This window comes from Lactuca saligna, chromosome 5 (assembly GCF_052625555.1).
Source record: "Lactuca saligna cultivar CGN05327 chromosome 5, ASM5262555v1, whole genome shotgun sequence".
NCBI lineage: Eukaryota > Viridiplantae > Streptophyta > Magnoliopsida > Asterales > Asteraceae > Lactuca > Lactuca saligna.
The window spans coordinates 284,414,686-284,438,643 of NC_136421.1; the positions used below are offsets into that span (position 1 = coordinate 284,414,686).

The 23,958-nt window shown below is 35.5% G+C and overlaps 2 protein-coding genes and 2 pseudogenes across 3 annotated transcripts; 3 read left to right on the forward strand and 1 right to left on the reverse strand.

The window, feature by feature from the left end:
- The first annotated feature begins 1,406 nt into the window (after positions 1–1,406).
- On the forward strand, positions 1,407–2,667 carry LOC144998330 (remorin 4.1-like; annotated as a pseudogene). Its single transcript, XR_013660257.1, has 2 exons — positions 1,407–2,011; positions 2,431–2,667. The product of XR_013660257.1 is annotated as a remorin 4.1-like (transcript).
- Positions 2,668–5,333: 2,666 nt separating this feature from the next.
- On the forward strand, positions 5,334–6,377 carry LOC145048066 (receptor-like protein EIX1; annotated as a pseudogene).
- A 495-nt stretch (positions 6,378–6,872) lies between these two features.
- On the forward strand, positions 6,873–7,862 carry LOC145048067 (receptor-like protein EIX2). Its single transcript, XM_078996475.1, has one exon. It carries the CDS (start codon positions 6,873–6,875, stop codon positions 7,860–7,862), a length of 990 nt encoding a protein of 329 aa, XP_078852601.1.
- Positions 7,863–8,986: 1,124 nt separating this feature from the next.
- LOC145048068 (small ribosomal subunit protein uS10y) lies at positions 8,987–10,356 on the reverse strand. The gene is made up of 4 exons (XM_078996476.1): positions 10,217–10,356; positions 9,723–9,844; positions 9,391–9,504; positions 8,987–9,284 (listed from the first exon to the last, which is right to left on the reverse strand). Exons 2-4 carry the CDS (start codon positions 9,832–9,834, stop codon positions 9,142–9,144), a joined length of 369 nt encoding a protein of 122 aa, XP_078852602.1. The 5' UTR covers positions 9,835–9,844; positions 10,217–10,356; the 3' UTR covers positions 8,987–9,141.
- Positions 10,357–23,958: the final 13,602 nt, after the last annotated feature.

A 23,958-nucleotide genomic window follows, 5' to 3' on the forward strand; every position in this document is an offset into this window, starting at 1 on the left:
CTTTTCATGGTTTGTACAAACAAGGTTTTAGATTTTCATTTAATAATGAAGTTGGTTCTATTAATGCTTTCTATAATGATACTTTATATTTTTGAAGCATTGCCTTGTAATGGTGTATATGAAACTGTGATGGTAGTAGATAACTTAGGAAATAATGTGTTGCATATTGATTCGTCTAATGGTTTAGAAAATGCATGCTTTTGGCATTTTCGTCTTGGACATGTCAACAAGAAGTGCATTGCCCAACTCTAAAAGTATGGAGTCTTGGAGTCATTTGACCTAAAGTTAGATGACACGCGCAAATCTTGTTTACTTGGAAAGATGACTAAATAACCTTTCATTGGTATTTGTGAAAGAAGTGAGGGATTGTTGGATCTCGTACACACAGATGTGTGTGGGCCCTTCAGATCCACCATAAAGGGATGCAAACCATTTCTATGTGACCTTGATGGATAATCAAGCACAAGTCGAAAACCTTTGAAAAGTTCAAAGAGTTTAAACAAGAAGTGGAGAATCAATTAGGCAAGAAAATAAAGATGCTCAGATCTATTAGGGTTGGTGAGTATCTTAGTATCAAGTTCCACGACTATCTTAAGGAATGTGGAATTGTTTCACAATTGACGTCACCTAGAACATTGCAGCTCAATGGTGTGGCTGAGAGGCGCAATCGAACATTGTTGGATATGGTTCGTTCCATGATGAGTCGAACTTCGTTACCTATCTCATTTTGGAAGTATATCTTAGAGACTGCCGCTCATATCCTTAATCTAGTCCCAACTAAGAAGGTTGCCAAAACGCCTCACGAGATGTGGACAGGCAAGGTTCCCTCGTTGGCACATAACTCATTATTACATCATAATTAGTAACCACCGTCAGGCGCTCTACCCCTTAGACCCCTCAAGGGGCGCTGCCCCTAGACCACACCAAGGGTGTTGCCCCTTAGAACCTTGTACCCATGGGTGCTTTCACCGAACCCCATATCTGTAAGTCCATATTTGTCACTCCGAATATATTCTTGTTTCGCTAAGTAAATGGAACTCATTAGTCCATCTTGATAATAATTACTTTAAAAATATGTTATAACACCAAAACGAGCAACATAGCTTGTGATTTTTATCACCTCTACTAAATAAATATGTTAGAAAATTTTAATAAGGAAAACATGATAAGTACTTCTTACCGAAGAGATGTTTGAGTCTACACTCCATGCAAAGTCATCTTTCTTTTTTGTGGTTAGTATTTGCTTAGTATTTTTTTTCTTTTGCTTAATTAACCCAACATCATTAATCATATCATCGTAATGCATACTTTATATTGTGATTACGCCATTTTCTCTCCTTCCCAACCCTTTTTCTCCAAGCTCTAATTCTTGTTCTTTCTGTTTTGTTATCTTCCCAGAAGACAAGCATGTTCAATGATCAAACACTTTATTCTTCACATGATCAAGAACAAGGCGATGATGATGATGAAAACATTAGAGAAATCCATGCTCTAACCTCCCCACTTCCACCACCACCCTATCGCCCTCACCATGACCCCTAGGAAACCACCAGCCACCGATCCTCATCCCTCTCAGTAACCAGCACCGAAAGTGAAAACTTCACCACCATGAGCAGAGAGTTTAATGCCCTCCGGAACTGGCATAAACGGAAGCGAAATCAGCGAGGGAGTGAACAGTATGAACACCAACAATGGAAGCAGTGATCTGGAAAGGATTGGTGAGGAAGATACGAGAGAAACTAATCCGTTAGCGATCGTGCCAGATAATAATCCTATGGCGTCGCCGACTAGACCACAGGGTGGCACAAGTTCCATGATCACCGCCGGTGGAAACCATAGCGAGGTGTCCGTTCAGAGGATGAAGAAAGATGAGGTCGAATCAAAGATATCCGCTTGGCAAAACGCCAAGATCTCAAAGATCAATAATCGATTCAAACGTGATGATGCGATCATTAACGGGTGGGAGAATGAACAGGTTCAGAAATCCAGTTTGTGGATGAAGAAAGTTGAGGTACGTACGATTCTTCTAACGGGTCAAAGCATACACACGTATCCTGTTAAGTGTTAACGAAAAGTCTTTTAATTGGTAAACAATCGTAACTGTAGTTTTTGTCATTTTGTTAGTACATTATCTTTATGCAAGTACTATAAATCAACTGCAGAGAACCCTGTAGCACTAATCTATCTTCGGACACAACTTCAAATGAACATAGTACAACCCTTATATTCACTGAAATCGATTTTCAGATAGCGATTTTTATTCCCGATTTTGAGATAGGAGAGTGGATAGTAAAGATCCGATGTGAGAAGATTAACTGATTTCCTTTTCATATATATGATTTTATTAAGCTATATGCTGAATCAAAGTCGCTATAAAGATTGTTTAAATGTAATACGTACGAACATGATCGATCATATTGGTTGGTGTAGAGAAAACTGGAGGAGAAACGAGCAAAGGCAATGGAGAAAATGCAGAATGACATAGCAAAAGCTCGAAGGAAAGCAGAAGAAAGGAGAGCGACTACAGAGGCAAAGAAAGGGACGAAAGTGGCAAGGATCTTGGAAGTGGCTAATTTGATGAGGGTTGTTGGTCGAGCTCCTGCCAAACATTCATTCTTTTAAGGCCTATCGCACGACAATTATATATAATAATTAAGCATGCATGCACCCGAGCCATGTAAGTTTTTTGGAGTGAAGAGTACCCAAAAGCTAGGTGACAATTCTGAGGTGTTGTACTAAAGATAAACGAATTTTTAGGTGCAATGTTGTATGTTTTTGATGAACAAAGACAAGAGTAGTGAGTGTTTAAAGTGGTTTACAATCGTTAAGAAGTTTGTAATTGTGTACAATTTTGTTTGATAACATATGAGGTTGAATACGTGTTTTACATATTTAAATCAATATGCATGTTGATCATAGAGCTTAGTGGTTGGGAAATGAAATTTTAAAATGGAGGCCTACGTTCAAAACCTAGACAGCTTCGTTAACTATTTGCATTCCATGATTTAATTCTCACGCCATGGATGGTATTACGTCTATCGTCGGGTATGCTTTAATTACATGTTCAAAGTTTCATATGAACAATATTTGGGCCTAGAGGATCACAAAACGGATCCAAAGCTTTTTATCTGTAAAATAATCCAACCACTATATTATTTTATTTGGTTACAAAAAAATTCGATAGGATTATCTGTAGGATACCTTTATCTAAAAAAAATTATAATTTCCAACCAAAATCTAGAAAAAAAAAAAAAAATCTATCCACAGATTTCGACCGGATCCTATAATTTCCAACTAAAATTTATTCTGGATTATCCAAAATCTGAAATTGGCTAGATCTGATTTTATCTGTGATCCTGATATTAAAAAATCTAAAACTAAATTTACTAGGACCATGTGCACCTCTACTTGGACCTTGTATGTTCTCCTTTAAATGACAAATGAATGCTACTTATTATTTTACTTATTATTTAGTTTTATCAAACACTATACCAAATGAATGCTACTTTTATATATATATATATATATATATATATATATATATATATATATATATATATATATATATATATATATATATATATATATATAGAGAGAGAGAGAGAGAGAGAGAGAGAGTCAAAATCAAATAAGAAGGAAATTTTTGGTAGGAAGGTAAAAAGTTTTTTTTCTACATATTTTTTTCGGGAACAAACAAAATGAATCATTATATGATTCATTTGTAAGATGATTCACAACAAAAAATTCTCAAAAAAACATCTAGATGATTCATTTATATAATGATTTTGTTGTTATTCACTAAAATTGTCATAAAAGTGAATCTTTTCTTAATTTACTTAAAAATGAATCATAAAGATGTTTTTTTGAGAATTTTTTCTTGTGAATCATCTTACAAATGAATCATCTAGTGATTCATTTTTTTTGTTCGTCAAAAAACTATGTAGAAATAAAACTTCTTACCTTCCTACAAAAAAAATTTCTTACCGGATCTATATCCTATATAGATATATATATATATATATATATATATATATATATATATATATATATATATATATATATATAATTTTGAAATAAGACATGAGACTTGTTTAGACTTAGGGACTTAGGGTTCCTTTTTTCTTTGTTTAGTACTAGCTAGAAGGTGTGGATGCACTCCTCCAACCTCATGAGACCACACATTGTTTGGGTCTAAAGTTCTAACAATCATGAATCTGTTCAAGGCTTTATCTACTTCAACTTCTAGATTAGTGAGTTCAAGCTTCGTCTCCAAGTTTCTTTTAGTTGGTTTGAATTTTTGAAGATCCGGTTTTGAATATTGTTTGGGTGTCAAGCTTCATCTACTGATATGGTTTGTGAATTATGATACTATGAAGTTCTATTAATTTTGATATTAGGAATATTATTTAGTAATATTATTTGTGAAATACTCATATTGTTTGTGAAATTCTGATATTATGAAATTGATATTGTTTGTGAACAATTAATGTCACATTGTTTGGCCCGGGTTCGGTTAACCTAGGGGGATCCCTTCCTTGTCCTTGTCCCTATTTTATAACTTCGGGCAAACCATGTACCTATCCCTGGCATCAATCAACTACAATTCTGGTGCCAGGTATCCATCAGATACATGTGTTTTTACCATCTCTAGGCATAACATGTACTAATGAAAGAAATAATATCGATCATAAATTAAATGAAGTCTACGTTCTTCAAAAAGTTATAATAAATTTGTAAATTTCTTTAATCATTTTAAAATTTTGAGTCATAGATAGCAGCTTTTAGTTAAAATATATTTTGTTTAAACAATAAACACCTTGGACTAAATCGAAATGGACCAACTTGGGTTCATTTAAACAAGTCGGCTTGATTTAAACAAGTTTACTATTTAGTCTAAGTAGGAAAAATTCATTTCCTACTCATTAAATTCTTAGACTCAAAAGAATATCATATTCCAAATTTCATGGATATTTATGGTATTTGATTCCAACAGTTCGTTTTTTTCTTTTTGGGAGTTACATCACATATTATGAGGGCCAAAAGCTACCACAAGTTTGGAAAAGATATTTAAAATAAATACAAATTTCCAAGACTTGCAAGTCTTTGACGTCTAACTTGGGCAACTTATTTCATTTATTCATTTTTAATTTGTCTTATACTTTCGTTCAAATATCACAATTTGGAGTATTGTATGACACAAATAGGCGCCAATTTGAGGTAATCCACATGAAAGATTCTTCATCACACCCCACACTATATATAACCTTAAGGGCTGTGGCGTTTCATATATGCATTAATACAAACCAAATATCACCAAGTTGTGCACATACATCATGAATCCTTGTGTTTTTATAATCTTCTCACTTCTCTTGCTGCTCACTGAGACTACAACTGCCAACTAATTGGTAACGCTGGTAGGAGGAGGAGGAGGTGATGATGATAAAGGTGTTGTCAACAAATGCTCTGATAAAGAGAGACATGCTCTCCTTGATTTCAAAGTTGGCCTTCAAGACCCCAATGGTCATCTCTATACATGGAGAGCTAAAGAAGACGATTGTTGTAAGTGGTTCGGAGTCACATGCAACAACGAAACTGGTCATGTCATAGAGCTTGAACTATGGCACAGTGGTCTTGGAGGTAAGATTAGCCATTCGTTGGTTAACTTAAGCAACTTGAATCATCTTCAACTTTCCTTCAATTCTTTTCATGGACCCATTCCCACGTTCATTGGTTCCATGACTCAATTAAGGTACCTTGATCTTAGCGACAATGGTTTTAATGGAATCATTCCAGCCTCACTTGGTTCCTTGACCGAATTAAGTTACCTTGACCTCTCCCATAACTCTCTTTATGGAACCATTCCTCCAGAGTTTGGAAACCTCACCAACTTAGAAGAGCTTCTCCTTGGATATGTTGGAAGATGTAGAGTTGAAAATGTGGAGTGGATGTCTCATCTATCTTATTTGCAACATCTTGAGATGGATGAGATCTCCATGTCCAAAGCAAACAATTGGGTTAATGTAGTTTTGGGTCTTGGAAAACTATCACATTTAAGTTTACAAGAATGTGAGCTTTCTCAAGTCATGGATCCGTATTCTTCTTTTGTCAACTCTTCTTCATCTATTGAATTCCTTGATCTTAGAAACAACAATCTCACCTCATCCATGTATAGTTGGTTGTTCCCATTAACCAATAATAAGCTCCGTTTTCTTTTGCTCTCTAACAACCCCATAGATAGGATACCAAAATATCTTGGTAACCTTTGTAATTTGGAAGTTTTTAGATTGGAAAACAACTCTGCTATTGTCAACCTTCCTGATTTTCTGAACAACTTGTCTGGATGCACATCATTTACATTACAATGGTTGTCAACTTGAGGGAGCCAATTTACAGAGTCATTACCCGATGAGATTGAAAACTTTTCAAACCTAGGATACTTGTGTTTATCTCACAATCACTTAAACGGAACTATAAGTGAGAAAGTGTGGGAATTACCCAAGCTTGAAACCCTTGACGTTTCTTTCAATAATCTTAGAGGTGCCATCTCTGTAAACATTGGAAACTCGAAGGTTTCTATAAACGATCTTTCAAAAAACTCACTCGAAGGAGTTCCTTCCATAGATCCCATGTCAAACCTTTCTGCAGAGGCGATTGATCTAAGCTCTTGCAATCTAGGGCCTCAATTCCCAAAATGGATTCAAAATCTCAAACATCTTACTCGTCTTGATATTTCTAACACTAGAATATCAGACACAGTTCCTCTTGATTTTTGGGACACGTGGCCTTCACGATTACATTATCTTAATCTCTCTTCCAGCAACATCAGTTGAAAAGTACCAGATTTATCATCGAATTTTGACTTTGGTTCGGTCATGGATTTGAGTTCCAACAACTTCTACGGTCCAATACCTAATGTTTCTTCCACCATGGCATCATTAAATCTCTCGAGAAACAAATTCTATGGAGGGATTTCCTTTTTATGCCAAATTGTTGATGGGTTTTTACAAGTTCTTGATCTCTCCCATAACTTTTTAACCGGGGAACTTCTAGACTGTTTATGGAATTTCAAACAGCTAAAAGTTCTAAATCTGGGACACAACAATCTATCAGGAAGAATTCCTACTTCTATTGAATCTTTGATCAAACTCAAGGTATTGTATTTATACAACAATAACTTCTCTGGAGAATTACCCATATCTTTACAGAATTGTACGAGTTTAAACTCGTTGAATTTGGGGGGCAACAAGTTTTCGGGTAACGTTCCTGTTTGGATTGGAGGAAACTTATTGAGGTTGTATGTTCTTATCCTACGATCAAACAACTTCTTCGGAACCATGCCTTTACAATTATGTGAATTAGAAAACCTTCAAATCTTGGACTTGTCAATAAACAATCTCCATGGAACCATTCCTTCATGTTTGAGCAATCTTACTAGCATGGTTCAAGAAGGATTCACACAAGTACAAGATCTACAATATGATTACTCATCGTATTTCGATTTAGGTAGAGATGGTGTTGCTTATGCTGACCATGCAGTGGTTGAGTGGCTAGGAGATAAACGTGAATTCATTAACAATTTGAGATTGTTGAAGAGCATTGACCTGTCAAGCAACAATTTAACAGGACAAATCCCATATGATATCACCAATCTTTATGAAGTGATTGCGCTAAACTTATCAGGGAATGCTCTTCGTGGAGAGATTCCACGTAATATAGGTCTGATGAAAAAACTTTTAGCTTTGGATTTATCTAGAAACAATTTGTCAGGAGATATACCATCAAGCATGTCTCAAATGAGTTTATTGGATTACCTAGACGTCTCATGTAATAATTTGTCTGATAGAATTCCATCTAGCACTTAACTCCAGTCCTTTGAACCTTCAAGATACGATGGAAACATAGGATTATGTGGACCTCCCCTTGTTACAAAATGTCTTGGAGACGAAGAAGATGAAGTACCATCTGTCATTGGTAAAAGTAAGGGTGATGGAGAAGGTCTAGATGAATTTTGGGTATGGTTCTATATTGGTGGGGGAGTTGGTTTTGCTACTGGATTTTGGATATCATGTGGTGCTTTACTTTTCAAGACCCGTGTGGGACGTAGCTTTTTTTTGTTTCTTGATGACTTCAAAGATTGGTATCATGTGGTGCTTTACTTTTCAAGACCCGTGTGGGACATAGCTTTTTTTTTGTTTCTTGATGACTTCAAAGATTGGGTCTATGTGAAGATGGTGGTGTTCTTTGTAAATCTGCAAAGGGTTGCATACATGTATTTATTTGTATCTAATCTTCTTTTGTTCTACTTTATATCGTCTTTTAAACATGCCTATTACGATTTTTATTTAGGGCTAGAGATAAAAGTAATAAAATTAGGTTTTAAGGCCCTACTTTTCACGAGAAAAGAGAATTCATGCATGATTGAGGTCGATTGAGAAATAGATAAAACACGCATTGTAGAATGTCTTTTAAGGATACCGCTTATGTTTAACTACTAGTACAAGAAATATAACTAAGGGATAATCAGAAAATATGACCACAGTGGCCTCGTTTATATTAACAAACTCGAACTTTTTTTGACCTTTTAAACAGAGTGATCGCTCATTTTGTTTAGTGGATTACTTCAAATTTTCATCATATTACAAAATTACTAATAGCAAAAAGCTCCAAAAATATCAAATTAGTATGAGCCTTATTTAAGGATATTGTGGTTGGGTGGATTCATGATTATGTTAAAATAAAATGTCAAATAAAAATAAAAATAAAAATAAATATATATATATATATATATATATATATATATATATATATATATATATATATATATATATATATATATATATATATATCTACGTGTTAAATAGGATCACCAATTTTGTATTACTTCTAAATAGTCTGAATGGTTTTAGTAATTGGATTCAATATCTCACATGAAACTACACACCAACAGAAAATATCAAAATGGGCATGAACTTTGAAATGCACTAAGTTGATAAAAATACAATAGATTAAAGATAAACATAACTCTGAAAATCTTCACTTGAAATACTTCCAAAATTGCAAAAAGTATTTAACCCTACATGAAATCTTACCCAAGATAAAACATAGTAAATGTATAGGGCAAGGCAAACAACACTTGGTAATCTAAGAATCAGCAATGGTGACCTCAACCTCAACACCAGGTTCAATGGTGATGGAGGTGATTTGCTTCACAACATCTGGTGAGCTGAAAAGATCAATCACACGTTTGTGAACTCGAAGCTCAAATCTGTCCCATGTGTTTGTTCCTACATCATTACAAACATCAAATACAAAAATTAAATGTTGTTCTTTCATTAGAAATTATGAGATGAACTTGTAGTATAACACAAGCAAAATGAAAAGTTGAATTACCTTCACCACAAGGAGATTTCCTGGTTGTGATATTAAGAACCTTGGTGGGCATTCTAACTGGTCCCTTAACTCTCAACTTCTTGTCCTTCGCACCACGAACCAAATCAGCACACACTGTCACAAATCCCCAATTCATTAAAGTTTGTCAAGACTCTTCTAAACAATCACCAATATAGAGATCAAATGATTATTATATCATGGTAGTTTAGTCATTTTGTTAGTAACAACCAATGAAGAACACAAGTTCCCCTCAGCACCATAATTACATACACAAGAATGAACAGATAAGTTAAAGGATCTGCTGAAATAACTGAGGTTGAAAGAACACGTACCTTTTTCAAGATTTTTAACATTCTTGGAGGAAAGGGTAATCCTAATCTTGTGAATCTGTTCTTGAGGCTCTTCTAGCCCTGGCTTTGTTGGTTTCATCGCTGCATACGCCATCTTCTAGATACTGTTAATCACAACCTTAGTCAATGATGCGATCCAGCATAAGATCAAATAAGTATTAAAGCTCTACACTACAGAACAATCAACATATGCAATATAGACAAAAGGAAATGTAATCAGCGTATTAAGGCATATATGAAACTCTAATTTTTACGCAACATCTAACCTCCACAAAAGAACATACAAACAGTACAACTTCAACATGATTTGAAACAAGTATGCAGACATTATTACTAACAAAGTCTCGTAGACATTGTAATCCTTCGATAAATAATACATAAATAACAGAGAGTGACACGCATAACATGTGTGATTACATATACGAGGAGCTGATAAAAAAGGATGGAAAATAAACGTGTAGAGATAGAGGGATTACTCCGGTACAAAGTACGGCGACGGCGATTCTACCTTCTTTACCTCTTGCAGTGGTGATATTCAGTAGACGGCAGGAGATTATATTAAAACCCTAGGCCAATTTATATAACTCCGGCCCGAAATGCTTCGAATAGAGAGTTGTGGCCCAACTAAACAGTTTACGTGAAAGAAAAAAAAAGGCCTCGTTTTGCTTAAGAAGATGAAATTTTACAATTGGACCTCCGAACTCAATCTAAAATTGATAGGTTTGTTAAGAGATGTAATGGGTGCTTTGGCCATATGAACGCTTTATTCTTTGTTAATGTTCTATAATTTTTATTTATTTATGCATTATAAGGACAAAAAATCCATTTTACCTGTTAGCTAGATGTCCTCCCATATAAGAAACCGCTTCTACTATGGCGTTTATGGTTCGGTTTCAAACAGTGAAACTGACAAAATCGGGTATCGGTTTGGTTTTATAGTTTGGCGTTTCAAATTTTTTTTAAAATGTCATGAACAATTTGGTTTGTGGTTTCATACTTTTCAAACCGTATAAAACCGAATTGGACCGTGTGTGTGTGTGTGTGTATATATATATATATATATATATATATATATATATATATATATATATATATATATATAGGGGATAGGGAATATAGGGGATATGGAATATACATTACAACCCTACCTAAACTTAGGTACTAAACCTCTAAAATATGTCATTTTAACATGCTAAATATACCCAATTTGGTTTCACTTAGTAAATATATCATTCTCCATAACATTTCTTTCTTTCATTATCGTTTTATCATCTCCGTTTTCTTTCCTCAATTATCATTTATTACTTCATCCAAGTGAACATTACTAAACCCTAAACCTAAACCTAAACCTAAACCATAAATTTAAACCCTAAACACTAAAGCTAAACCCTAAACCCTAAATCTAAACCCTAAACCCTAACCCTAAACCCTAAACATAAACCCTAAACCTTAAACCCTGAACATAAACCTAAACCATAAACCCTAAACCCTAAACTCTAAACCCTAAACCCTATTGTGTCGATCTTGAATTTACATCTTGAAGTATTAATCGTGAGTCCATTAACCGTAATTTTTATGTAGTAAAACAATATATTTTCAAGAGGTTTAGTACCTAAGCTTAGGTGGGGTTGTAATGTATATTCCTTTTTCTCATATATATATATATATATATATATATATATATATATATATATATATATATATAAAGATATGGAACGCAATCCTAGTAAAATATTTTTAAATTGCGAAATAAATGAAGTTTTTTGATTTTTTTAAATATTATTTTCGTAATTTATTTTATCCAAAAAGAGAAAATAATAAAATAAAATGATTACCATTTTTTCAAATATATACATGATATATTGTAATAAAATATTATACTCTAAATATTGAAATCAAATTTTTAAAATGTTAAAATATTCTACTAACATATTAAACTACAAATATTCAAAAAAAATCTAATAAAATATTAGAATATTCTAACAAATTTAAGAATTCAAGTATCATATTATAATAGTTTAGCATATCTACCAATTTTAGTAGAATACTATAATATTCTAACATTCTAAAAATTCGATTTAGTTATTTATAGTATAATATTTTATTACAATATTTCACTTATATTTCAAGAAAAATACTGATTTTTTTTATCTTTTTTAATTTTTTCGGATATATTAAATAACGAAAACAATATATTTTTTTTAAAAGAACTTTTGGATTTTTCCTTTTATTTTGCACTTTATATTTTATTTTATTTTTTGATCTCCAATATGAGTGGCTATGATTGCATCCTCATGTCTCACAAAATTGTAATGGTCTCAATTGAACATCTACATATATATTATGTAATTGTATATAGCTTTACAAGGTCGATCCAAAAATAATTCAAAGTGTGGGCATCATAACAAGGTTCATTAAATCATAGGGCCCAAAAAACATTTTGCATATATATTAGACTAGGTTGAGTATAGACCCAAATATAAATTAGGTTAATAATATTAGACTTAATATTCTTGTCTACGTTTCTTTTGCCTAAGAGTCAATTCATCATTCATTATATGGAACAGGAAGATAGACAAAATTTAGGGAAAAGGAAAACCTCTTTGATTCTCATTATGAATACTACGGGAAATCAGACCCTTTATCTCATCTATAGGCAATCATGCCGCAAAGATCCTCTTGTGTATTCCCACACTGCCATACATGTTGCTAAAAACCGCAACTATCTAGCCTTGTGCTAGTTCTACACCCCGACTCTGAATATCACAAGTCTGCTATGTCTTTCCTTCGAGCGCAACAAGTTGGAAGAACATAACTCTGTCGTAGATAGCGACATTCCAATCCATCTGTCAACCACTCAGCTTCCAACTGGAATCCTCGAGTCGATCATAAAAATTGTTTCCTTCTTGAGTCATGCGACTCAACTGGCATGGCCTCAAGTAAGGCCCTCGAGACCTCAAAACTAGCTAAATCACCTAGGTCTGCACCGTCCAAACCCAAATTGACATGACCACTAAGGCCCAAACAATCACCAGTCTCATTCTCATGCCTGAACAACCATAACCAAAGACCGACATATATGGAAAAAAGCCACAAATCATGGTATCAAACCATGTTATCTTCCCTAATAGTCATATCAGCAGTCCCCCCTTACAGTCTGCAAAGTTGTACTTCGCTCCTCAAACTTGGCAATTAGCCCGCCAATGATCTGATCCACGATACCAAAGAATTCTTCCCGTAATATCTATGAAACCTCAATGGTAATCATCTCTCGCATTTGATCAACAATCAACCCTGACCTATCCTGACCCTTAACTCCAGACCCTGAATCACGTCCCCTCGTAAGCTCTATACTAAATCGAACCAAAAATGCATCAGAATGCCACAGTACACATTGCTTCGACCACATGACGAAATTATCCATTGGGGTTCGTGACTTCTTTGCGATGTGTATGGGTCCTATGCTTTCAGTAGTACGGGCCCATACTACCTTCCACACATACCCGTATTTATCTGAAGGATCATCACAACCACCTAAAACAAATACAACAACTAGGATACACATACCTCCTATCCTCACTCTCTCGGGAGTGGATAAATATTCCTTATATGGTCGGCTTCTCACACATATACTCATCTATGAAACTTCCACCGACCCTATAGCACTCGCGTATGTTGATCATACATAACATTGGATCCTATAGACAATTGAATACTTGATTCTACCCTAAGACCACAACCAAATGAGGAACAAGATATAAGGTTAAACCAAACATTATCAGGCTATAAAATATTAGTTATGTATAATTATGATGCATACACTAAGCAACTACAGTAATGATGTCAATTCCATACAAGAAGTAACCCTAGGCTATTAGGCATCATATATCAGGAAATTCTATCATGCAATTCCTAAAGATCCCTAGCTTGTCACTAACATGTTGTTCTATTGTAAACATCATATCAAATAACAGTGTGGTAACTTAGGGTATACTTTCTAGCTCCATCTAATCGTACACATCACATCCTTCATTGGTTACTTTTGAAAACAATTTTGAAAATCATTTTAAAACTTTTGCAGTTCCATAGTTTGAGTGTGGATTCATACAAATGCTCCTCCAATTCTCTCAAACCAAGGCTTTGATACCAGCTTGTAACATCCCAAAAATCATACAAATTCAAAATTTTCGAAAATAACCATTAACAATCATTGTTTATACAAAGAACCATTGTTTCAAAAGTAAAGTCATATTAAAGTGTCCCAAAAATCAATATCATGAAAAAATGAAGATGTGCACAATATGGCCTTTGCTTTCCAACGATCCTCGGAAATACCTCAAACAATAAACTAAAATTGTAAGCCAAAGCTTAGTGAGTTTCCCCAAAGTACCATAACACAACATAACAAATAAAGCATGCAAATATAAGCCTTCAGCCTGACTGGACCACCTCGCAATGCCCACAACCTATCTTGACTGTTCGACGAGCCTTCAACATAATTGGATTTCCTCGTAGGGCCTACAACATACATGGACTGCTCTACAGGCTTTCGGCCTGACTTGACCGCGTCACAGGGCTTACAGACTATCCGGACCGCCCCGGGTATCTTGGCCTTTAGCACAAAGTAGGATTGCATCAACCCAACCACAATATATCGACATATGTAACAGGTAAACATAAACACAAAACCAGTAAATACATATAATCATACAGATCTATTAATTGGTCATATAATAACATATCACTATTGTGACAATCCGAAATTTTCATTCGTACAAACCCTACAGTCAAGCACTTCAAATAAAAGTCAAATACATTTCTGCTAATTTTTAGCTGGTTTAAAGTCCGTTTGAATGTTTTTAGTAATTATTCTTGAAACGAACGAATAAAAGGAAGTATTCTCTAGGGTCTTGGAGTAGCAAACACACACGTAACACCTCAATAAGGAGTTCACGGCCAAACTTATGGATTTTGGGCCGTAAACTCCCTTAGGGCCGCAAACTCATGCTTAAGGCATGAGTTTACTCTTCATTCTCTAATTCTCCAGCTTTCAAACTCAAAAACTCCCACCATTCTCTCTCAAGTATCATCACACTCTTCTTCCAATCTTCCAAAAACGTAAGTGTTTCTTCACTTGATTTGTTGTTATAACCTTACATCTAGTTGTTATACACCATTTCATCCATGAATTCTTCATTTTTACTTAGATCTTCAAGTGTTCTTCAAAACACCAAGAACACACACTAGTGTTCCTGGACCTTAAACACCCAATCAAGCTTTTGTCTTGTAAGTACACTTGTCCTAGCTTATTATATACTTGAATGAAATTGTTTAGACTTAAGAAACATCAAGAAAACACAATCAAAAGGGAGTTTACGGATCCTTGGGCCGTAAACTCTATTTAAGGGTGCATTTGTGCCCTAGTCCCTTCCTAAGCCTTGGATACAAGTTTATATCACTTTTGTGTGGAGTATAGGACCTTAAACAAGCAAAAGAATCAAGCACACATGATTTTACGGCTGTAAACTCATGGGGAATGGACCATGGCCCGTAAACTCTATAAGGTGGGGCAATGGTGCCACTATTACTTCCTATGGCTTGGACTTGATCATAGGATACTCAATCTTGACTTATAAGACCTTAAAACACCAAATGACACTAAGTACCATGAGTTTATGGCCGTAAACTCATGGGGTAAATGATCATAGGCCGTAAACTCCTTAAGGAGTGGTCATTGGGCCATAAACTCCATTGAAATGCCATACAACCTTTAGATGCAACCCTTTGGTACCTATAGCACTTGAATCAAAGTGTTTTCATGTCCTAAGGTGTCTTAACTTAGTTAATTAGCTGTTAAATGACTAACTGGATACATATATGTGTTATTATATGTTATTTAGGATAATTATATGTGTTCAAGTCTTCACTTGACACCTAGCACCTTGTCCAACACTTCCGTACAATCCACTCATTACAGGTGAGTTCATACCCCTTAATCAACCTTTTAAATGTTTTTAAATGCTTTTATAGGGGGAATACAAGTTGAATCATACTAGTTATTATATCAATTACATGTGATTAATAACTATCACCTATATAATCCCCCTTGGGTCTGGTTCTTAGAATTCACTTTATTCCAAGAGTGAAATCCAAAAATTCTCCTTTTTCTCCTCTCACCTCTTTAGCTTCCAGTCTGATAGGGTATGGGTGTGAGCCATTAGGGGCACGTGACTTCTAGTGCTTGCTTTCTGAATTTTGAAGACCAAAAAAGAATGAATATTAGTTTGTTTGTAGGGATGTCAACGGGGGCAAACGGGACGGGGACTGCATCCCCCACCCCTGCCCCCGGAATTTTTCCGTTCCCCCGCCCCCGCCCCCGCCCCCGAAATATCTAGCATTCTCATCCCCGTCCCCGCCCCCGAATTCCTGGATTATCCCCCCCGCCCCCGCCCCCGAAAAACAACAAAATAAATTCGAAGTTTCAAACCAAAAAAATTCAAAGAAACATGATCGATTACGGTAAAGTTCCACAAAAAAACCACAATATATCCAAATCTATCATCTGATTAAAGTTCCAAAAAAGCCCAATAAATTCAAAGTTACAAACCAAAAAATGCACGATAAATTCAAAGAAGCATCAATGATTATCATAATATAAAATCATTCTACTTTTCATCTTTCTCTTCGTCTTCATCAACATTTAAGTCATCGCCACCATCCACAAGACTACCTATAAGAATATTATAGTAAGCAACCGTTAGTATGGAAATGACAAACAAATAACGAATAAAAAAATGCATACCTTTTTTCCCACCAGATAACCAATTTTGGGTGCATATTATAGCTTCAATTGTTTTCGGAAGAAGTTTACTACGATGTGGACCAATAATTCTACCACTAGTAGAAAAGGAAGACTCTGAAGCAACAGTAGAGATGGGAATAGCCAATATGTCTCTTGCAATCACACTCAAAGTAGGATATTTAATAGCATTTAGTTTCCACCAAGCTAAAATATAAAAATCATGACTCCCCGGTAAAGTGTTTTCTTCTAAATACACTTCTAACTCTGTTTTCCCACAAACAACACTACGAGAAGAGTTCCATGAAAAAAATCATCTAATGATTCTGTCTCAACTCTAGGAGTTGCATTTTTAGTAGAAGTAGGGACACTATCATCATTGCTTGTTGGGCTCACACATCTTGAATCATATTTTTGATATATACCCTCACAAATTGCTTTAACATTCAATAGATGAACTTTTGCTTTATCATCGCCATAGATAAGAGGGAAAAAGTACTCTAAGATTTTCATCTTAAACCTAGGATCCAAGACGGTAGCCATAGACATCACCCCATAACTTTCTTCCCAATACTTATCAAATTTTGTGACCATACTTGATGCCATTGTACTAACTTCAATGAACTTGGAGTCATCCCATTTCTTTAAAGCTAACTTTATTTCACAAATTTTAGGGAAAAAAATGTTAGTGGTAGGATACTTTGTTCCCGAAAACAATTCTGTGACACTATAAAAGATCTTCAGTCTACCACAAAGTTCACTAGCCAATTCCCAATCACTTTCATCAGGTAAACTCTTATATTGGGGCTCACGGTTTTTTAACCTGAAGAAGACTTTTTTGTATTTCACGGCAGTAGCAAGCATCAAGTATGTAGAATTCCAACGAGTTTTGCAGTCAAGGGCTATTTTTTTTTTTCACAAATAACACCATAATGTTTCGCATTCTGTTCAAATGTCTCCATTCTTTTTGGTGTTGTTGTCCAAAAAGAAACACTCTCACAGACTTTCTCAATCCCCTTAAAGGAATCCAACCCACTTCTCACAATTAAGTTCAAAATGTGCGCTGCACATCGCATATGAAATAGCTCTCGACCTAAAATCAACCCATCAGAAGGCATTTTTTCTGTTATCAGTTCAATCATGCAATCATTTGTTGAACAATTATCAACGGTTAAAGTTGATAATTTTCTATCTAAGTTCCACTCCATCAAACAATCTAACAACACATCTGTTAGTTTCGTTACAGTATGAGGACAAGGCACATATATAAACCTACCAATCAACAATTTAAATTGAATTTAATATAATGAAAACATAGTATTATATTAATCATATATCTATAAATTAGTAAATACCTCAAAAGTCGGCTTTGCAATTTCCATGAATCATCAATGAAATGAGATGTCACGGTCATGTATCCTTTTCTTTGGTTGTTGCAAGTCCACATGTTGGTAGTTATTGCAATACGACCTTGAATACTCCCTAAGAATTGCATTAGCTTTTCCTTTTCCTCATCATACAATTTCAAGACGTCACTCCTAGCCGTGTTTCTAGTAATAGACTTAAATAATGGTTGAAGCCCTTGACAAAAAACTCTAAAGCCTTCATGTTCAACAATACGAAGTGGGTAGTCATGTTGCGCTATCATCCTAGCAAGATCCATTCGTGAATCCTCATAATTAAAACAATGGGTTGCTAAAACTGATCCCCCACTTTCGTCCGTCTTAGACTTTTTCCAACTAAACGACTTTGAAAATCGTCAATTTTTTTTTGAGATTTCCCTGCTTTACATGAGTTTTGGTGACCCAACAAACCTTTTGTTCCAGTGTTGCTATTGTAAGTTAATGCCTTATTGCAATAAATGCAAACAGCCTTTTGAGTTCCTTTAATGTTTTTCAATTCGTAATGAGCCCATACCGGAGATCTTAGTTTTCTTTTTTTATCATTCTCCGCAGCCTGATCAGTAGCATTGGCGGTATCATGAACCATATTTGATTGATGTGGCTGAGTTTGATCAGCAGAAGTCATGATATTTGAAGCCTGAAATTTATTTTACAACATCACAAAACATTAACAATTATTACAATTTGTGTTAGTGATATCAATTATTTGCTATATATATATCCTAAGTTTGTATGGAATGCAAATCAATTTTTGGAATTAACCAAATAAAATGTTACAGTTTTCAACTAATGGAGCTGCAAGTAAAAGCTCAAGGAAAACAAAAAAAAAAAATGTGAACCTAATGGAGCTGCAACCTGCAGATAAACAAACTTCTCAAAAAATTGTGAACCTAATGACTCGTCGGCTTCAACCTTTAGTTGTTATTGCTTCTAGAAGACTAGAAGTTCCAATCTACATGCATGCACTCTCTTTACTTTAGTTCATTATGATTAATAAGTTAATTTAATATAAATCATGATTATAACACACTAATATAAGGGGGACGAAGAAGACGACGACGTGAAGAAATTGAAGTTCTAGTATCAAGATCAGTGAACAGATCAGTTCTAGTATCAAGATCTGAAGATCATCAGAAGATGTTATAGACAACTAAGCCAAGTACCTAAGCGTGTGTTCAACTGTGTTGCTGATGAACGGATGAAGGGAGATGAACCGATGAAGAAGACGACAGCTAGACCGAGACGATGTACTCTGTAGTGCTGACGACGTGAAGAAATTAAAGTTTGGTTCGTCCGGAGAGAAGCGACGTTAGCAGCGGGAAGCGATGTTAGCAGCAAGAAGTCGAGAACTAGGAAGGAATTGAATCTTCATTACTCATTACTCGTTATTACTCCTTACGACCTAGGAACTTATGTCAAAAGTCAAAACTTATTAGTAAAAAGATGCAGTCGTATATTGTTATTAACCCTACATACATGGCTACGGTATTGGGTACACACAGATACAATCAATCATACATAATATATATATATATATATATATATATATATATATATATATATATATATATATATTATGTTAACGGGGTCCCCGTGGGGATTTCGGAACGGGATTGCCCTTCCCCGCCCCCGCCCCCGAAATTAAAACGGGGGTTAACTTTGTCCCCGCCCCCGCCCCCGATTTTTTTAAACAACTACCCCTCATACGGGACCGGGGCCCCACGGGACTTTTTGACATCCCTATTTGTTTGCTATAATAAACTAAAGGTATGTATTTTCTAATAAACCTTTCTTAATTTCGAAAAACAACAACATACTTTTAGGGTTCTTGATATTCAATAGTTGTTTGCACATCGTAGTGAGAACATAAATCCTTTAGGTTGCATGTCAGCTTAGGGTTTAAGTTTTTATGCCAAAATAAGATTGTTGTAACCTTTAAAACTCATCACATTCTCCTAAAAAAGTCCTCATTCAACCTTAAAGAGGCCAAAACACCATAAAACATCTCAAAAGGCAAGATGGGAGGCTATGGTTTCGTTGAGAGTGGTTGGAGGCTGAAAAGGGTGCCCTAGGTCACGAGTTAATAACTTTAAATGTTGAGGAAACCCTAAAAATATGGGCTTGGTTTGAGGTTGTTATCATGTCGTGACAACTATCCCGAACACACGATTGTTAATTAGGATGCCACATCGTGACACCCTTCATGTCACGTTGCGACATATGGTTTTCCTAAAAAACCATGCCTTAGACTCCTTTATACCATCCACTGATTCGATATGGGAAATATGTATTACAGATCATTCCCTTTTCATTCACAAAAATAGGAATACCTTTGTAGTAACCCTAATCTATGTTGACGACGTTATCATGGCTGGTAATGATTTGAAAAAGATCAAAAGACAAAATTCAAGTCTTGATAAAGGTTTTAACATCAAAGATCTTGGCAATCTAAAATATTTATTGGGAATTGAGGTGGAACACATCAAATAAGGGCCTGTCTTAAGCCAACGAAAACACATAATATGCATTTTGGAAGGATCTCGTTTACTTGGTTACAAACCTAGCCAGTTTCTAATGGAACATAACCTCTGTAACACCATGTTCGGAATCATTATGTGATCCAGGGTCGTGGGTTGGAAGTCATTGTCTAAAGAATTTGGGCCTTAAGGAGGCAATGTCTAGACCTTTTGGAAGGAGGTAATGATGGTTATGAGATCTAAACCTTTGAATTATGTTGTGGAGTCAAAGGGTAAAATAGGAAAAATCATAGGTCGGGTTCTTGCATAAAATATGGATTTTTGTTCAAGAAGTTTTTAGTCAAAGATATTTAGATAATGTTGTAGAGCTCTTTAATACCTTTCCGTTGATATAAAGATCGTTGAAAACATAGTGGAATGAAGAAGTTATGGCTGTTTGAAGTTAGGGCGATTTTGGGTTGAGCCCCGTACGTTGGGCGTACTAGGGCATCCCAAGTACACCGGGCGTAATTTGAGTATCCTGGGCGTACACAATTAGTGCCCAAACCCTATTTTCGTGGTTTGAGCCCTATTTAAGCTCCTTAACTCCCCCAAACCATTCCATTCTCAACCTCTACCTCTCTAACATCGTCTCTTGTAACCCTAACCCTAGATTGAGCCTTGTGAGCAAAAAGAAGGTGTTTTTAAGTGCTTTGGAGTGTTCTTGGTGCACCTTGGAAAATAAGGAACTCATTGAAGAAGTTTTGGTTACATTGTAGCTTGTAGATCAAGACTTTGTTCGCCTTGATCTTTCTTCTTGAGGTATAAAGTTTGAATCTTGATGGTGAAATTTTTTGATCCAATTAGTTTTGGGTGTTATGAACTTTTGGTCACTTTAAGTGCATAAATTTTAGATCTTGAAAGTTTGTGACCTTGTTATGGATAAAGTTGGAAACTTTATCCATCTAAACATCATTTTGATTCATATCTGAATGTTGGAGACTTAGTTGAAAAATATGCACTTTTGGGTACCTTTGAGACTTAAACTGTAACGCCCGCAGATCTGGGCTAGTCAATTTAGAGGCAATAAGGGTCGAAAATGACTTTTCTACAAAAGATTATTTATAATAAATAATCTTAACCAAGTTTTAGAATATGTCACAAGGTTTCCGTACATATAAAGAACGCCGAAATCCGAGTTATAACGAAAAAGTTATGGCCCGTCGAAGTTTTATGGCAAAACCGGCACGGCACCGGGAAGCGTAAATAGTGAATTTACGATAGAGCAAGATTTATCCTTAGCAATCTAAACGAAAGTCTTAGAATATGTTAAACTAAGAGCATCGATAAAAAGAACGCCCAAATCTGACTTCGTATGAGGAAGTTATGATTTTTCTAAGATTCGGCTTAACAGTGCACGACCCGAAACTCGGATTTTAGTTCGAGCGGTTTTTGGCTTACGCGACCTAAATGAGAGTTGAATATCTCATTAATAGGAACTCAACAGTAAAAAGACAGGCGAAAACGGAGTCCGTATGAAGGAGTTATGAATTCTTCACGGTCATTTAACAGTCTAAACGCCTACTACTGTTAAATTTAAGATCGGTCTAGAATTAGCCGACGGAGTCTAAACGAAAGTTGTAGATCTTGATTTTACCTACGCGTGGATATAAAGAACGTCGAAAACGGAGCTTGTATGCGAAAGTTATGATTTTTCTAAGTTTGAAGGCTGATACGCGATAGGGGTGACGTGGCACCACCAGAATTGGACACGTGGCACCACCAGAAGGCCACCACATGGACCAACTTGGTGAGTCATGACTCAGACTCGGCGAGTCCATCAGATTCCTCCCCTATAAATAGAGGTGCCGGGTTCCCTCATTTCCTCACCCCTCAACCCTCTTCTTTCTCTCTCTAAACTCTCCCTCAAAGCTCCCTAACCCCCCTAAAAGCCTAGGTAAACCCCCTAGCACCCGAAGGAAGCCCCGAGGCTCCCAGAGTCCCGAGAAAAGAGCCTTTCGGCTCGGGAAACGCTGCTCCAGCGAAGCCCAGTTTTGCGAAAAACCCGCTGTAAGTGAGCTACGCCTACGCTAGTTTTAATATAGCTTCTAATTAATTATAGTAACATTATTATGACCTTAAAATAATTATTTGGGCTATTATTATGAGTTATATTGAGTGTTATTTAACGCTTATATAATAATAATAATAATAGCTAGACTATTAATTAGTCACGGTTATCGTTAGACTAAACCCTAGTGGTACTGGTACTAGGTTTTATCGAAGGAATATCGTTTTGAGAGTATCGAAGCGCTGTCCGAGTGCTGAGTCACCACCTACTCAGGTGAGTGCATGGTCCCTTTCATCTTACACATAGATATGAAGTATTTTATTATAAATTACGTGTTATGTGTGCATATTGTCTGGATACTTGTTGTCTATGCTGATGAAAGATTTTATACATGTTTTAAATGATTTAAACTGTATATGTATTTTATATCTACGAATATGTTGGGTATGAGATGGGTAGATGAATGATGAGAGATAGAAGATGACGTGAGTATACATTGGCAGCTATAGACTTAGTGCCTATGGGACAAACACCGGTAGCTATGGACTTAGTACCTGTCAGACGTTGGTAGCTATGAATTTAGTACCTGTTAGGAGTTGGTAGCTATGGACTTAGTACCTATTAGTTAGACACTGGTAGCTATGGATTTAGTACCTGTAGGAATTGGTAGTTATGGACTTAGTACCTGTTGAGCACTGGTAGCTATGGATTTAGTACCCCATGAGTAAGATATAGCAGCTATGGAATTAGTGCTTTACGAACGAACATTGGCAGCTATGGATTTAGTGTCAGTCCTATGACCCTGGAAGTAAGGGACTTCGGAATAAACGAATGCAGGATAGACGACTCTTAGGTTAAATCCTTAAGAGTAAAGAAGATAACGGGGATGGGTAATTGGGTTGATTGTTTGATTGAACATAATAATTATATTATTGTGGGTTGAAAACCCTATGTACTCACCAGGTTTCCCAACCTGACCCACTCAGTTTATTTATATCACAGGTGTTGATACGAAGTCACTTTACACTGAGAGATTTAAAGAGATGTAGATCACTAGTGTAAATAAATGTAAGTTCTGTTTATGCTTATGTTTCTGTATTAACGATGACATCCCAAACGTTTTGAAATGAATAAAATACGTTTCTCCGAAAATGTTTTAATAACATATTTATCATGTCTTTATGGGAACAAATTCCGCAACATTTTTATTAAAAGAAGAACTCTGATTTTTATAAAGCATAAACAAAATCGGTCTTTTCTGACCGTGAAAATGAGGATGCCACATAAACGATATATGTTGTTTGTTGGGACCATTCTAATGGATAAGATTGGAGCTATTATGAACCATAAAAATGTGATCTTGGCCCTTCTATCCCTTCCATACAATAGTTGTGATGTCTTATTGGGTTAAGAACTTAGGGTTTTGGACATTAAGCACTTTATAGACGTGAAAATCATAAAGTTGGAAGCGTTATGATTTAGGACATCA